This window comes from Sceloporus undulatus, chromosome 5 (assembly GCF_019175285.1).
Source record: "Sceloporus undulatus isolate JIND9_A2432 ecotype Alabama chromosome 5, SceUnd_v1.1, whole genome shotgun sequence".
Taxonomy (NCBI): Eukaryota; Metazoa; Chordata; class Lepidosauria; order Squamata; family Phrynosomatidae; genus Sceloporus; species Sceloporus undulatus.
Window position 1 is genome coordinate 8,618,718 of NC_056526.1, and position 17,358 is coordinate 8,636,075.

Consider the following 17,358-nt stretch of genomic DNA (forward strand, 5'->3'; position numbering starts at 1 on the left):
CAGTTTAAACCCCCAATTTTCCCTCTGTGATAAAGTCAGTAGAAGCAGACTTGTTAGATAACCCCAAGGGCTATCTAGTCCCACCCCCAGTGGTGTATGTCCACTACCTTCTTAAGTAGTCTGTTCCAATGTTGATTCATCACAATTTCATCACAATTTCTTCTGAATGTTTAATTGGAGTCTCGTTCACTGTCATTTGAATCCATAGGTGGGTTCTATCACCTAGAATAACAGAAAACAAGCTTGATCTAAGCTTCAACATGACAGCCCTTCAGATATTTAAAGATTACTATCATGTCACTTCTCACTTTTCTCTTCTTCAGACTAAACATATTCAGCTCCCTCTCTCATCCATTCCTCATAATGTCCAATTTCTAACCCCTTAACTCTCTTGGTCATCCTTCTCTGCACCTATTCCAACTGATAGATATCCTTCTTAAACAGATGTGATGTCCACAGTTGGACGTAGTACTCTAGGTACTCAGTCATCTTGTAGTTTGTCAACAATTCAGTCAGGACTTTAAACTTAAACTGCCTTGATTTTATGTCCAGGCTGCAATTTGAATGGTAGTCAGCATAAAAAGCATAAGCTGGCAATAATGTGGTTGTTGTACTGTATTCATTTTCACAAATGAACAGAAGGAACAGATAAGTAGTAAATACAGTTAGAATGATTTCTGAGTAAACGTGTGGGACTGGCCCATAATTTATAAGGTTGAAGGTTGCCAGAAGAAGACATACAGTGGTGCCTCGGGTTACGAAATTAATTCGTTCCGTGGCACCGTTCACAACCCGAAAAGCCTTCGTAAGCCGAATTGCCATAGGCGCTAATGGGGAAAAGCCGCGATTCCGTGCGAAAAAGCCGAAAAAAGCCCCAAAAAGTTTTTTCGTAACCCGAAAAAACATTCGTAACCCGGAACAATGTTTTCCTATGGGATTTTTTCGTATCCCGAAAATTTCGTAACCTGGGTATTTCGTATCCCGAGGTACCACTGTATATTTGCTCCATTAGCTTCTTCAGGCCTATACATCATAATAAACTAATGTTTTAAAGAAACTTGAGCTCTGAGAATGTATTAGGAAGGACTGATACATTAATTGGAGTATATTACAGAAGAGCCCAGGTTCAGTCTCCAGTAAGGAAAGTAATTCCAACTTAAAAGAGTATCAGGTCTGGGAAGGGCCAGGCCAGACCCACTACTGCTCAATGGAAACAGTACTAGGTAAGATGCAGTGGTTTCGCTCAGTACAGACCAACCTCCATATGCACAGTGGATTTGTTCCCAAACTTACTGCAAATAGCGAGAACCAGTGGAAGTTAACTATAGAGTTGTGCTGAAGGACCTCCAGGTGTTTAGAAAGACCTTTTTTCTGGACACAGGTAGATAAAACCACAGTTATTGATCCCATGAATATGGGGGTTGAACAGTATAGAGGAGATTTGTATGTTAAGCAACAGATAGAGTAGTGCAGCGTTGATGATATAATGTAGGGTTTGGGAACCTTATGCCTTTCAAATGTTGTTGGACTCTCAAAAGTCTCAGCCATCATGGCTAGTAATCTAGAATCATGAGAGCTGTAGTCCAACAATATTTGGAAAACCACAAGTTCTCCTCCCGGGTACAGTGAATTATTCAAAATATAATTTCATACTTCCAGGTTGCCATGAGATCTGACAGTAAAATGAGCACCCAGTGGTCTGCATCCAGTTTGTTACTTCCAACTAAAGTAGACAAATTGAAGCAATGAAAACTTATTAAGCAACACTTATCTAATTCTGTTGATTCGGGGGGTATTCTACAGTTGACAGTAACAATTAGATTTAACTCAGTGTAAAAAGAGAGATGGGATGGGATTAAAAATGAAGAGCATGTGGTTAATTTAGCCCAGTGGTTATCAAACCGTGGGAAGGGACCCCCAGGAGAGGTGCAAGAGTTGCTTAAGTGGAGCATGGCACTTGAAGGCCTTGATCCCTCCTCCTCTTCCCCTTTCCTTTCCTCTTCCCAACGTTTTTTCTGTCCTGGAGGGAAGGGAATGAGAAAAGGCAAGAAGAGCACTTGGAGCCTCTGGCTCAAGGGGGAGGAAGATGGGAGCTACTATATATACTCATGTATAAGTCTAGAAATTTTAGTCAAAAAACTGACCTCAGAAAACTGAGTTGACTTATCAGTGGGTCAATGTAAGTATTGTACTTTAACTCCTGTAAAAAAAGAAGAACTATCCCTTGGTGAAAGGCAAGAGTGCAATCTCTCTTAGAAGCATTGACCCCCTTCTATTCTCTCATTCATCCAGCCTTTAGTATCAGCAGAAAGTTATGCTTGCTGGGATTTTACCCTCGACTTATCCACGGATCATATCAAAATCCATTATTTTGGCCCCACAGGCTGCCCTCAATTTATACATGAGGTCAACTTATAGTCGAGTATATATGATATTTCCTTATAAAATGTTAAAATATGAATATACATGAATGTATAAACAAAAATACACAGACGCAAAACAAAATATTTTCATGTACTGTGCCAAATGGGGGGTGACGTCTGGATGTAGATGTAAATGGAGTCACAGTGGTAAAAAGTTTGTGAACCAATAGTTCAGACATTTTCATAGAAAACTGAAATATCTTTTTAGCATAGAATTTTCTGCCTTGCTGACACAAACAGTTGGAATCTGCGATTCGTTTGCTTTTGAGAGCAAGAGATGTTATACAGTGGTACCTCGGGTTACGAAATTAATTCGTTCCGCGGCTAATTTCGTAACCCGAAAAACCTTCGTAACCTGAATTGCCATAGGCGCTAATGGAAAAAAATAGCTCTCTGCTGCCCTCCGGTGGCGGCATAGCGCCGAGGTTTTTTCGTAACCCGAAAAAACCTTCGTAAGCCGAAACAATAAATCCCTATGGGATTTTTTCGTATCCCGAAAAATTCGTAAGCTGGGTAATTCGTATCCCGGGGTACCACTGTATTTAGAAAGCGCTGTAAATTTGCACAGTGCTGTACATACAATCTTTTAATTAGATGGCTCCCTGCCCTCAGGCTTACAATCTAAAAAGACACGACACAAAAGGAGAAGAGAGTGGTGGAGGGTAAGGGGATGAGGTCCAGCAGTCTTCTCTACCTCCGAGGCCTGGACCAAGGCAGATGGACTGGAGGGAGGGCCTGGCTTCTTAATGGCTGGTTAATCTTCTTCCAGGGAGGCCTGGTGGAGCTAGGCTGCCTCTCTCTCCCTTAAGATGGTGGATGAAGGGAGGGCTTGTCTTAAAGATTGTTCATATCTGCTGAAACTATGCTTTGCCAGCTTTATTTTTCATAAAATTATCATAAATACATTGCAGTGTTGTGTTATCAGGTACTCCCGGGTTCCTGTAATCTACCCATGTGTTTTAGTGTTTTGGAGTGAGAGAGAAGTTCCCATCACTTTGCTTTCCTTGGGTTTATATTGCCCCTGATTTCATAGATACAGAATTCTTCCTCTGAAGGGGAATAGGTTTTGCAGGGTTTTTGGGTATTTGGAAGGTGAAGAGCAGGAGAAGGGAAAGTTTTAGATCTTTGTGGGGACATAGATGAAAGAGGGTAGTTCTGTTAGTGAGAAAATAAGGTCATTTGGAATAGAAAGAGGATTCAGGCAGTGTGTTTTCATATTTTTCCATCTACCATACCCGTTTGCCCTCATGTTCTCTCCCAAACTTTTTTTTTATTGAAGTTTTTGACTTAAGAACCTCTCTTTCATACTTATAATATTCCAGTTAGGTATAGAATTGGATTCACGCATAAATCAGTACTTATACTGTACATTGCAGTAGTCTTTGCATAGGGATATTGTTGCTAATTGTTATCTAAAGCATTCATGTTTTTCACAGATACTGTCCAGAACAGTGACATGTGCACCAATTCTCAAATGATTAAGCTGTATCTAGACAAAATGAAATGATTGTCTTCCAATTCTGATCATTATTTTTTTGTAATTCAGTGTACCATTAGGACTATAATGTTATGATATAACCTATTAAAAGTCTATTCTTTATAGCCCTAAAATATATTGTATTATAGGAAAAGCAATATAAGCTTGGGCAGATTACACTGACAAAGCTTCCTGTTACCTTGGTGAAAAGTCCCTGTCAAAAGATAAACTTTAAAGCTAGACTGCATGAAAGAGTCCCTAGATAGAATTAAAATTTAAACTGATCTTGACAGATAAGCCTTTTTGAGAGAAAAAAATAGACAGAAAAAGTCCACCTCTTTGCTGCAAGTCAGGATTTTAAAAATAAATTTCCCCCCCTTTTAAATCTCTTGAGTGATTTTCATTTTTTGCAAGGCTGCTCTGCTGGTGTCCTGGAAAAACGGAGAGTTAGAGCTTTATCAGTTGGTGCCCTGAGGTATGTGGCAAAGAAGCTAAATCCTTGAAGATTAGTAAAAAGGGAAAAAAATGCAGCACATGGCAATAAGGGGCTTATATGACTACTAGTATTAGTTCAGGTGAAAGAAGTATTGCTTATACATAAAACTGGACAAATCCACTGACAATGTATTTTTAGTTAGCTACAAAGGAGTCTTATATTGCTGGACTTTACCTCTTTGGTGATTTGGGAAGCTTAGTAATCCACTGTAAATGCTCTTCTGCTGGCCTGAATTCCCAGTATTACTTCAGAATTGCAGCTCTTTAATTTTTAGCCACCACTAGTTCATGTCCCCTTAACATCCTGGTTATTTCATTTTATTTTTTAAAAAAAGATCAGTCTATCTCTGTCTCTGTCTCTCTCTCTCTCTCTTTCTCTTTCTCTCACGCACGCACATACACACATAGTCTTTCACATGCACTTAACACATATATTCAACTCTAACTCCTAGTCTCCAGTTCTTTAAATATAGAATTATGAATTTATCATTGATTCCCCATTGTGACAGTTGCATAGAAATTAAGGTGATCTGAAAAGTTGATTCCAGAAGTAAGCCAGTGTGTGAGGGAATCTCTATCCTTGAAAACTGGTCATTGAAAGGGGAAAAATGTTTTCCATCCATTCTCTTCTAATTGATTGCAGTTTCTGCTTTAAAAGTTTCCTTTAAAATTATTTCTTAAAAGCTGTTTTGCGTGGTGTTCATACAATCAGTACCTTGTGTGGCTGAAGAATATCATAAAGCAACTGACGGTAGGCTACATTTGAGAGGTTAACTAAACATTAATATGTTTGGCTGCCTTCTTTTTTCTCTCTATTTGATTTTAGGAATACTTTGGCTGACTTTGCACAGCAGAAATAATGCAGTTTGACACCGCTTTAATTGTCATGGATCCATCCTATGGAATCCTGGGATCTGTGGTTTGTTGTGGCACCAGAATGTTCCTATAGGGAAGGTTAAATATTTTACAAAACTATAAATCCTAGAATTCCTAGCACTGAACCGTGGCAGTTAAAGAAATGTCAAGCTGCTTTATTTTTGCAGTGCAAATTCAGTCATTAAACTGATTAGTAGCAGATTCCAAAGTTAAGAAAATGAAGTGCTTTTATCTAGTGTTTGGCTTATGACATTTACTAATACAAGTAGTGATGGCTACTGTCTGAGAAAGCTTGGCAAAGAACTGTAAAAAGTTACTCTTTGGGACTACACTTTCCCAAGTCTCCCACTCAAAATGAGCCCTGGCTGGGAGGTTCTGCATTTAATCGTCCAAAAATCTTCTTCAACCTCTGGATGACTACTAGTCAGGGTAGCCAAATGAAATTCAAGCACTGTATCTCTGGATACCAGCTTCTGGGGACAAACATGATAGGAAAACCATTGTCTTCATACACTACTTGTGCATGCCCAGAAGCAACTGGTTTATTTTGATCCTGCAAGATGATTCTTAACATGGTTATTCGCCAAATACCATTTTTGTATGTTGCCTAAATGGCAATGAACAATGTTGTAGAAAGGTAACCTCCTTTGTGAATTGTCACATTCCATCATAAAGCCAAAGACAGAAAGCAAGGTGATTAATTATTTTTTATTAAGGCTCCTTGCTGATTTATTAACCTGCTCTCAGCCAATTATATGTGAATGGTTTTGCAAAGTGTTAGTGAAGGTGCCTTTTTAGGATTCTTAAGGAAAAGGCCAATTTCAGATGGAAGGTCCTAAACAACCAAGAAAATAAAGGCTACCACTTGATAAGAGCCATATTATTTTCTTCAAATTTGTAAATACAGAGTAAGGAACGTTCCCATGCACAGTGGCATACAAGTAGTCAAAGAACTTCATCCAATAAACAAGTTCAAGACTCACCAACATTGGTAGTACTTCATTTTGAAAAGTTACTATGTTGATTTCAGTTAGGTACTGTCAACTTACTGCTTAGAAATCTGTAGTTATGTGGTTGGTGTCCAGACAGACCCTTTTCAGTTGTGACACCCTTTGGGTGAAATGCATCTCCTCCCCATACAGATCTTGTCTTAGGTTTTCTATAATTTGGAAGTGACTTGAAGGCACACAACAACAAATGCCAATGCATCATCTACTAGGTAGTTAGGGGCATGTTGTAATCTTTCCCAAATGGCTTTCTATGACTTCAGCTGGAATCTGTTCTATGGTGAATCTATATACAATATTTCTCATTATATGATGTCCTGTATAGATCCAGTCGATGTGATTTTTTCTTTGTAAAGTATGCAGCATATTTTTCACAGTGAAATATGTTTCCTTTAGCAGATCAAAGTGGAACCTGTTGTTCCTGCACCATCTCCTGTGATTCCCAGGCTGACATTGAAAGTGGGAGCTGGTCAGGACAAAATGTAAGTCCAAGTAATTTTACGTGATGAAATCTTGATAGGCATGAGTTGTGGGTGATTTTGTCAGGTGTCTTTCTTTCCTGCTTGTATTAAGCAGCACTCAATAAACTATGCCCTGTTTTCTAATTAGTATATTCTTTGAACATACATAATATTTCCTATAATAATTAATACTTTCTGTTTTCAATCAGTGAGGATCCCCTTAGAAGGCATGTTCAAACTACTATTTCTGGAAGGGGAGGAAACCTAGACAGTTATTTTGCTCTGCCCTCTAAAGGAGAGCAAGGTTATACTAGGGACAAGGTGGGGAAATTGTGGCCTGTCAACCATTGCTGCATGTCAAATCCACTTTTGTGGCCTCCAAGTCCCTTACCCCCCCCCCCACATTGTTTAAAATATGGCATGATTTTAGGAATAAAATCACCCCAAACACCCACAACAATTTGAAGTTGAAGGCTTTCATGGCCGGCATCCATGGTTTTTTGTGGGTTTTTCAGGCTATGTGGGCATGTTCTAGAAGATTTTCTTCCTTTCTCTGAAAATGCCAGCCACAGATGCTGGCGAAACATCAGGAAGAAAATCTTCTAGAACATGGCCACATAGCCCGAAAAACCCACAAAAAATCCACACACAACAATTCCCCAGAATCCTCCCTCCCCATTTCTTTTTTAACCTTTTCCATGAAAATGATAAGCTCCTTCTGATGATGACTAAATCCTTAGCATCTAAAAAGGGAGGGGCCCTGCAAGACTCACTGCATGTACAGATCATGACAGGTGAGAGCCTAACTGATAAGGAAACTGCTGTCAAGAGCATGTAGGTCAAGGCCAGTGAACATACCCAATCAACTGGTTCAATTTGAGAGCCATCCAATTGGCACTCTGGGGGCACTCTAAGTTAGTCCAGAGTGTAGAATTAATACTTGTATGTAATTCCTTATCAGCAACTAAATCATGGTTTCTTTTCTTTACAACTAAAATGAGGATTTGACTTTTCCTCATGGGCCATGTCCTAACCAGGGGAGGAAGGTGGTTGGAAGACAAAGTCTCATCAGCCTGGCATGGAATCATGCTTCCTTCTCTTGCTATGCCTGCCTCTGTGGGTTTGAGAAAGCAATGTGCAGAGAACAACAGAGCAGAGCAGCAAAAATTCAATTATACTGTAACTGCAAAGCATTAGACCAAACCAAGCAATCCAGCCATCAGTGGCTGAGCAAGTAGAGAACAGAGGAGAGACTGACAAGCTTGAGGAGACAAGCAATGAGGCAGTGTCATTCCAGTGCAGAGCTACCCAAGTCCAACCACTCAAGATGAGAAAGAGAGAAGCAGTGAATAGGGGAAGAGATTATATAAGTAGAGGAGCTTCAGAAAGTATAGGGTCCAGCCTTGCCTAGAGTCTGGTCAGTATGGTATCACCCAAGCCCAGCTACTCTATCCAAGAACAAGAGAGACTACTGCTGCTAGACTGAGTGGGTATGCATCACGTGAGGTTGGGTCGGGTCTGGGTTCAGATCAGGAGAGGCTTTGTATGGTCCCAAGATGAGTTGGGAAAAGATGTGATCCAGAGAGATGGAGGGAAGAGAAACTAGAAGAGCAGACACAGCAGGTAGGTCTCTGGACTTGGGAAAATTTGAATTTGGTTGTGGAAGGGAGGGTGTTGTGCAGTGCTGCCTCCTCAAGAGCTATAATCATTAGCAACAGGTTCAGCACAGCATGCATGGTCACAGTTGGTGCATAAAGGGGTGGAATCTGTTTACATAGCAAGATGACGAAGTGGGAAACTGACACAATCTGCCATTGGCAAATGAGTCAGAGAAGATTGCAATGGTTTGCACTTCACAGGATAAGGATCAACCATCAGACATGACAGTACATTCAGTGAGAATTCAGGGACTTCAACTGCTCTATATTAATGCATTTTATTTAATGTTTATTTTTTCATTATAGCAAAGAGCCACATAAAACCTAAAGCATGCAACAAAGATTTATTTAAAAAGGGAAAAAATCATTTAACAGTGTAATAATAATAATAATAATAATAATAATATGTTTTATTTTAATAACAAAATAGCAGTAGCAGAGCAACATTAAAATATTCAATTCTCAGGTACCAAAGTTTCATTTTTAAAAAGCAGAATCATCAGCTTGTTTTTCAAAGGCAAGAAAAGATCTCAGTATTTGTCTTAGGGAGGAAGCTGCAACAGAAAAGTCTCTTCTAGTACAGGGTGGGCAACTTCTGTAACCTTCCAGATGCTATTGGACTATTGCTCCCATTGTCCATCACCATTGGCGCTGGCAAGGACTGATGAGAATCCAGTCCAACATCTGGAGGATTATAAGTTTGTCGTCCCTGATGTAGTGCTTACTAGCCTAATGAAGTGTCCAGTCCAGTCTAGAAGGGCTCACCTAAAATGATCTAGTTCAGATCTTATAAAGTAAAAGGCAACAACATTCATAATACAAGCTTACTGCTTTCTGTGGATTTTATATTCTATGTGGCTGGCATTTCTACAACTTCCTAAACTTGGCCATTTGATTAATATTTGGGGATGAGGGAGAGGAAACAATGTAAAAATCTTTTTTATATAAATCTGAAAAGAAACAGATCGATTTAAAGGATTTACACATGCTGCTAGAAAGATGGAAATTAAAATGGCTTGCACCAAATAAGTATATTAAGGTAACTGGTCAAACATCCTCCCGACTGTTTCTATTAAGGTCCATCAGTTCCGTCTTACAGAGCCTTTTTTGGATAAGAAAGTAGCATGCTTTCTCAGAGTTTGTCCTTTGCTATTTAGACTAACAGAGAACAATAGATGGAGATTTCTAATCCTTTACATTGTTTAAATATTCATCTAAATTCCTGGCTTTGCTTTATCTAATGGAGAGCTGGTACTAAGTGTTTGGTGTCCGGTACAGCAGCCCAAGTGTATATCCACTTCTGTCCCCTCCATTCAGAAATATGCCAAGTTCCTCATTAAGACTGTGCTGTATAACTTCCCTTCCTTCTCTATTCTTTCTCTAGCCCTTCGCTTCTGCTCTCCCTGCTCCTTCTTAAGCTAGGAGTCAGGTGAGTTGTTGGCTCCCGTAAGCAGATTTAGGCTACACAGGCCAATTAAAATGGTCTCACCTAGTTTTCACAGTCATCTATCCAAACAATACACAGGGTGGATCTGGGCTTTTTATCACCTAAAGCCTTTCATCTGGAGGAAAAAAAGTGGAGATTTATCCTGGTTTTGAGAAGAAACCCAGATGCTCACCTCAGTGTGTAGATCACTCTCCATAGTGGCCTCCATGTTAGTGTGAGGCCAAGGTGAGGAGTTCAGAAATATGTACATTTACACGCTTGGGGGGGGAATTAAAAAACCTTGGGGGCCATGGTCATGTGGCTGCATATACTGTGATTTAATAGAAAGGAAGAATGATGTGGACAGTTCTCCTGAACCTTCCTTGGTGTGTGGAGACAAGCCCATGGTCACTGCGGATCAGTGAAATCCAAAGGTAAGCTGAATATTCCAATCAATGTAGATGCACTCTAAATTTGTTGTCTCAGCCACATATTCTAGAGCAACATTCTCTCAACCGAACCATTCCAGGTATTAAGATAATGCCCTTCTCAGGAGTCAAGCATATGGTAACTGAGGATAGAGATCTTCTCTGTGATAGTGTCCTGGCTCTAGAACTCTCTCCTCAGCAAACTGAAGTTCTTTTTGGCACCAAGAAGACTATTTGGGGGAGGACTTTTTGATCGTGTTTTATGTAGATCTGTTGTTTGCTGTGCTGCTGGATGGTACAGTTACTGCAAGATAGCTTTACTTTAAATGACTGAGCAGTGTTTTTACTTGTAATTATTTTTAATGGGAAGATTTGTATGAACTATATTTTGTATATACCATCTTAGAAGATGCATTCTTTTTTCACACTGAGGAATGCTCCTTCTGATGGTGCATCTACACCACTTTAAATGCTGTAGCTCTATCCTATCGAATCCTGGGATTAGCAGTTTTACAAAGTCATTAGCTCCTAACTAAAGTCAGAGAAAACACTTTTTCTTTACTCTTGCTGTTTAATTCACAAGTATTCATACAATTACAATATTTTTAATGATTACCTAGCAGTACTCTAGGGGAAAGACCAGCCCTATATAAATATTTGCTAGCTTTTTACAAAATCAATTTCTTCTGTAGTGTTTTAGATGTGGGTGCTCAGGTCAATGGAGATTCCAATGTAACTCTTCTCAATAATGATAGCACCGTCTAGAGGAAGTGTTAAATTTCAATTTTTTCCCCCTCAAGTGCCTTGACTGCGTAGTAAGACCAAGTGGAAAATAGATTATAATCAGAGCATTTCTACCTTTTATAGTAAACAATTACAGCAACACTTGCATAAATGCCACATTAGAAGAAATTTACTGGATTCCATTCTAATACAATTAAAGCTAATTTTGTTCTTTAAATGAATAAGAGGTCAGCCCGTAAATCTATTTTATCTCAAGTGCAGGCCTCTATAAATTGTTTTATTTAATTTGTTGTGAAAGATTTTATCCTTAATGGATCCAGGACATTGGTTTGCTGGCTTTTAAAGAAATTTCTGACTGCTTTTCTGTATGAATTGAATGAGCTTCTGGTGCATGTGTGAGTGTTCTCTTGTGTTATCAAGTCACAAGAACACCTATTCAGTCTCTGTAGGGAAGCATTTCAGATTGGTTATCTAGAAAAGGCTGGTGTGGAGTTACTGAGCTTAAATTGCTAATAGATATTTGAACATATACCCTATATTGTTGTCACAGAGTGGTTTGTTTCAACTATTGTCTGGTTAACTTTTTTTTTAGCAGACATATTCATATTTCCTATAAAGAAAAGGCTCTCTTGACATTGTGGCACTAAGAAATTTGATTAGTGGCTTGCACTAGGGTGGGCAGAATATAGTGTGGTTACCTGATAGATCACTAACTAATTGAGGAAGATTACAAAATGGCTTATGGTCATTGGGATTCTTGTGCCGAATGTAGAATTTTTCAAATACTTTCTCAAACCTGCTCCTAAAGCAGGCATGCATGTGTTTAATAAATTAGTTATGCTTTAATAGTTAAGCCATAATGGATTGATTGAGCATATGCACACTTGCTTAAGGCTTAATCAATCCTATGCATTCTTGCTTTCACACAAAATGAAGAAAATACAGTCTACAAGACTTCCACAACAACAACAACAACAACACCAAAAAAAATCAAAGAAAAAAGATTTTTATGTACTGCTGTCTGCGCTAGGCTGTCTGGGGGTATAATACTACCATATTTTTGCTCTCCTTTGATTTTATTGAAAAGAGAGAGTTCTTGGCTGCTACCACACTGCAAAATTAATGCAGTCTAACGTCATTTTAACTGTAATGGCTGCATCCTGTGGAATCCTAGAGTTTGTAGTTTGTTGTGGCGCCAAGGGCATCATTTCACTGCATCTGTGGAAACAGACCAAGTCTACGATAGCTTATAGAATCATAGACTTGGAAGAGACCACAAGGGCCATCCAGTCCAAGCCATGCAGGAAATCACAATCAAAGCATACCCAACTGATGGCCATCCAGCCTCTGTTTAAAGACCTCCACGGAGGAGACTCCACTACACTCCGAGGGAGTTTGTTCCACTGTCGAACAGCCCTACTGTCAGGAGTTCCTCTTAATGTTGAGGCAATCTCTTTTCCGGAGCTTGCATCTTGTTCCAGGTCCTGTTCTCCTGGAGCAGCAGAAAACAAGCTTGCTCCCTCTCAATATGACATCCCTTCAAATATTTAAACAGGGCCCTCATATCACCTCTTAACCTTCTCTTTCCAGGCTAAACATACACCAGCTCCCTGGTCTTTCCTCATAGGGCATGGTTTCCAGACCCTTCACCATTTTAGTCACCCTCCTTTGCACACGTTCTAGTTTCTCAATGTCCTTTTTGAATTGTGGTGCCCAGAACTGGACACAGTATTTCAGGTGGCCTGACCAGAGCAGAATAGAGTGGCACTATTACTTCCCTTGATCTAGACCAGGGGTAGGCAACCTGCGGCCCGCGGCCGGATGCAGCCGGCAAGGCCTTGGGACCGGCCCCCACCCGGTCCTGCCGCCGATTGCCGCCGAAGCCTTTGGCCTCTCGTTGTGAGGGCGGGGGCCTTTGGCCTATCAAGAGGAGGCGGGCAAGGGGGGGCAAGCGGGGGGCAAGGGGGGCAATTGTCTATAGATGCCTCAGAAATATGCATTTATATGAACATTTTTTTAAAAAATCAGCAAATTTTTTCGCATGCCCTCCATTTTTAAAAAAAAAAAAAATGCCCTCCATTTGAAAATTTTGTCCTACATTTGTCCTGGTTTATTTATTTATTTCATTTTTTAAAAAAAATATTTAATTATTTATTTTTTGACTTCGGCCCCCCAGTTGTCTGAGGGACAGCAACCCGGCCCCCGGCTCAAAAAGGTTGCCTACCCCTGATCTAGACACTATACTATACTGGTGGCGCAGTGGTTAAATGCCTGTACTGCAGCCATTCACTCAAAACCACAAGGTTGCGAGTTCAAGACCAGCAAAAGGGCCCAAGCTCGACTCAGGCTTGCATCCTTCCGAGGTGGCTAAAATGAGTACCCAGACTGTTGAGGGCAACTTAGCTTACTTGCTGTTCACCGCTATGATCTTTGGAATAGTGGTATATAAATAAAACAAATTATTATTATTAATTAATTATTGATGCAGCCTAAAATTGCATTGGCCTTTTTAGCTGCCGCATCACACTGTCAACTCATGTTCAACTTGTGGTCTACTTGGACTCCTAGATCCCTTTCACACGTAGTCTCGTTCATCCAGGTGTCCCCCATCCTATATCTGAGCATTTCATTTTTCTGCCCTAAGTGTAGTACTTTACATTTCTCCCTGTTGAAGTTCATTTTGTTAGCTTTGGCCCAGCTTTCTAGTCTATTCAGGTCATTTTGAATTTTAATCCTGTCCTCTGGTGTGTTAGCTACACCTCCTAATTTGGTGTCATCTGCAAATTTGATAAGTATGCCCCTAATTTTGTCATCCAAGTCATTGATAAAGATGTTGAATAACACTGGGCCCAGGACAGAGCCCTGTGGGGCCCCACTCGTCACTTCTCTCCAGCATGAAAAGGTGCCATTGTTGAGCACCCTTTGGGTTCGGCCAAATCCATGTAACAGTTACCTTGTCTAGCCTACATTTTACAAGCTTGTTGCAAGAATGTCATGGAAAACCTTGTCAAAGGCCTTACTGAAAACAAGATATACTATATCCACAGCATTCCCTTCATCTACCAAGCTGGTAATTTTATCAAAAAAAGAGATCAGATTTGTCTGCCATGATTTGTTTCTCTGAAACCCATATTGACTATTTGTGATTATGGAATTGCCTTCTAGATGATCACAGACTCTCTGTTTAATGATCTGTTTAGAATCTTTCCTGGCATAGACGATAATTGTTTGGATCCTCTTTTTTTCCCTTTTTGAAGATGGGGACAACGTTTGCCCTCCTCCAGTCTGCTGGGACTTCTCCCGTTCTCCAGGAGTTCTGAAAGATTATTGCCAATGGCTCCGATATTACATTAGCAAGCTCTTTTAATACTCTTGGATGTAGTTCATCAGGTCCTGGAGACTTATATTCATTTAGATTAACCAGGTATTCTACAACGTCTTGTATGTTGTATGCTACAGCTTCTTCTACACTGTTAGTCTCAAAGGTGCTAAAAGATCCCTTTGCATACTGATATTCCAGACTGACATAGCTACATCGCTGAATTCTACTCCTATAAATAACAAATGCACAGAAAATGTGGACTAGGGACCTAGGGCTAACTGCTGCTGCTTCTCAGCTTTTTCCCCCAGGAGTAAGGCGATTCTCTCTCTCTCTCTCTCTCTCTGATTCACTTTATGAGTTTACCAAAATAGCAGGTACCAAAGTAACACTACCTAAGTGTGAAGAGGCCTGAAGGAGCCTTGACACCAGAATTTTCAAAGCTGGGCAATTGAAAAATCATGAGGGAATCATGAGGGAAATTACTGGACAAATCAATCTGGAGCTTCCTCATGCATTGCCTCTTTTTAAAAATCATTATGCATCATTGTCTAACATCATGGCTTATAGAGGAGCTTAAAATAAAAATGCTTTGTTTATTAAATGCATCCATGTGTTGTATTTAGACATTGCAGAAGGTTATGGTTTTTATTTATATCATTGGTGCTTAAAATGTTCAAAATAGCCAGAATTTCTCAGTGGCTTCTTACCTCTAGGCTTTTGGTGGGACAATACTTCTCCTCTGCAAGGCAAAATAAGGGGATCATTGTAAGGGTTCTTTTGAACTCAGTGTGCCATTTAGCGACAAGTTATTCAGACTTTGGTAATTTAGATTACTGGCTTCATAGTGTTTGCCCACAATAGCCAAATAATGGGGCTCATTAAGCTCCCTGTGTAGGCCTATCCAAACTGTGTTTGCCTCTAACCTTGGCTCTCTATGTGTGGCTCAGGAGGGAAGGGTTGTCTCTTTATTGACTTGTCAGACAGTGAGATTGCATTACAGGCCAAAGCTGCCCACGACCCATTCCATTTAGTTCCCTGTTTTGTGGTGGGGAAACAGGTAAAGGGATCCTGCTGGAAAGCCCCTCCTCCTGCACGGTTTTTATGAATCGGACCAGTGTTTGCCATAGTTAGGGCACCGTGACCAAGTCTTCCACAAGCTGTAATGCAAGCAGGAGGGAGCTATTGTGGGATGCAGCTGTGGGCGGTGTTGGTTACCTTGTGAGACACTGCCCATTCAGCAGAAAGCTCTGGAGGAGAACTTGACTGTGGAATGAGAAAGGGAGACAGGGAACAAGTGATACTTGGGAGACAAAAATGGAGAAGGTTTAAGACACAGCTGGGACGCAAGAAAGACAATGCAGGCCTGGCTGTGAGCGTCTTCTGCTGTTCGTACTCCGAATGTTCGCCCAGTTGTAACACAAAGGCTCACTCAGCAATGAATGGCTAAGTGTTAACAGTGGGACAACAGCTCTGAAATGTTAGTGTGCCCATTTTCAACCTTTTCTCTGCATTCAGCAAAGAGAATAGACAGGTTTAGAGAAATATTGATGGATTTTTTGTTTAGACTGGTCTTTCCTCCTCTGGGGGAGAAGGAGCCCTAAGTTGATAGATGGATAGGTTCCAGAATTTAGATTTTTTTTTTCTGGATTTAATTAATTAAATGCTGATGGCTTTGTAGTTACTTTAATACATATTATTCTGTCCAGAGACTCTGGGGTTGGTTGGGCTTAACTTCTTCATTCTCCTTTATTTATACATAGCAAATAAAACAGTGCATTGAGTAATTGTCAGTGCGTTGAGACAGTGTCATGTTAGAAATGTGGGCCGCCTCAACATCTTTCCTCACTTGGATGTTTTTTCCCCTTTCCTAAAATTACCGAGTGACATGAATAGAATAAACCAGAGCACTCAAATCCCTTTTCTCTAGTTGATCTTTTTGTCTGGGTTTTCAAGTGCAAAATGGGACTGTCTGTTCTGCTTTGGAGATGCCAAGCAAGGGAGTATTTTTAAAAAAATATCTCCTAACTCTTTGGCACATTGGAAATTCCAATAAACATGACATAAAAAACAGTTCTGTCCACATGATGCCTAAAATTATTCTACCTGTCTTCAGGGCCCTTTAGAAATTAATAATAATAATAATAATAATAATAATAATAATAATAATATATTTCTAGCCCGCCCTATCACAGAGAATCTGGGCGGGTTACAACAGTAAAATACGTCGTTACAATAAAATCCAAGAAGAAATCAATCCCTATACCCACCCCCCATTCCCACTGCTAAAACAGGATTAAACAGTCATAGTATAAAAGCATTAAAAACAATCAACTAGAATTTGGAGGAAAATAAGCAAATGAGGAGGCATTTTTCATAAGTGTGATCATGTTCATGTCAGGTTCGTATCCAGATCTATATCTCTGTATCTGGGGAGGGGTAACTAAGTTGGAAAGGCATGCAGGAAGAGATCTGTCTTGAGTGCTTTCTTAAAAGCTGTCAGAATCTAGGATTCACCCCTTTTCACTTGTTGCCCCTCACTCCTGGAACCTTCGCAGTGGTTAAATGCCTCTACTGCAGCCATTCACTCAAAATCACAAGGTTGTGAGTTCAAGACCAGCAAAAGGGCCCAAGCTCGACTCAGGCTTGCATCCTTCCGAGGTCGCTAAAATGAGTACCCAGACTGTTGGGGGCAAATTAGCTTACTTGCTAATTAGCTTACTTGCTGTTCACCACTATGATCTTTGGAATAGCGGTATATAAATAAAACAAATTATTATTATTATTATTCTTTCCTCGCGAGCAAGGGCCATCACTTCTTTAACCAGCTTCAAAACGGAGTTGAAGACCATTCTGTTCAGAGAAGCATTCCCAGACATTGCGTGATTGTCACTTGCTATCTGATGTTCTTTTTGTTGCCTGTTTTATTGAATTATTTCCTGTATTGCTATGTGTTTTATTTGTATTATCCTATCATTTCTTAGATTGTATGCCATAGGCAGGTTTACTCTTTTATATTTGTTGTTTTTATGTACAGCGCTGTG

At 40.0% G+C, this 17,358-nt stretch overlaps 1 protein-coding gene across 2 annotated transcripts in view; it reads left to right on the plus strand.

Moving 5' to 3' along the window:
• TAF3 (TATA-box binding protein associated factor 3) overlaps nucleotides 1-17,358 on the plus strand; it is a 178,936-nt gene that overhangs the window by 126,440 nt on the left and 35,138 nt on the right. The window contains exon 4 of one of the 2 annotated variants that reach the window (XM_042468810.1): nucleotides 6,675-6,760. In XM_042468810.1, coding sequence (XP_042324744.1) covers nucleotides 6,675-6,760 — 86 coding nt within the window. The remainder of the gene's footprint in view (nucleotides 1-6,674; nucleotides 6,761-17,358) is intronic. The other variant, XM_042468811.1, reaches the window with a different exon arrangement.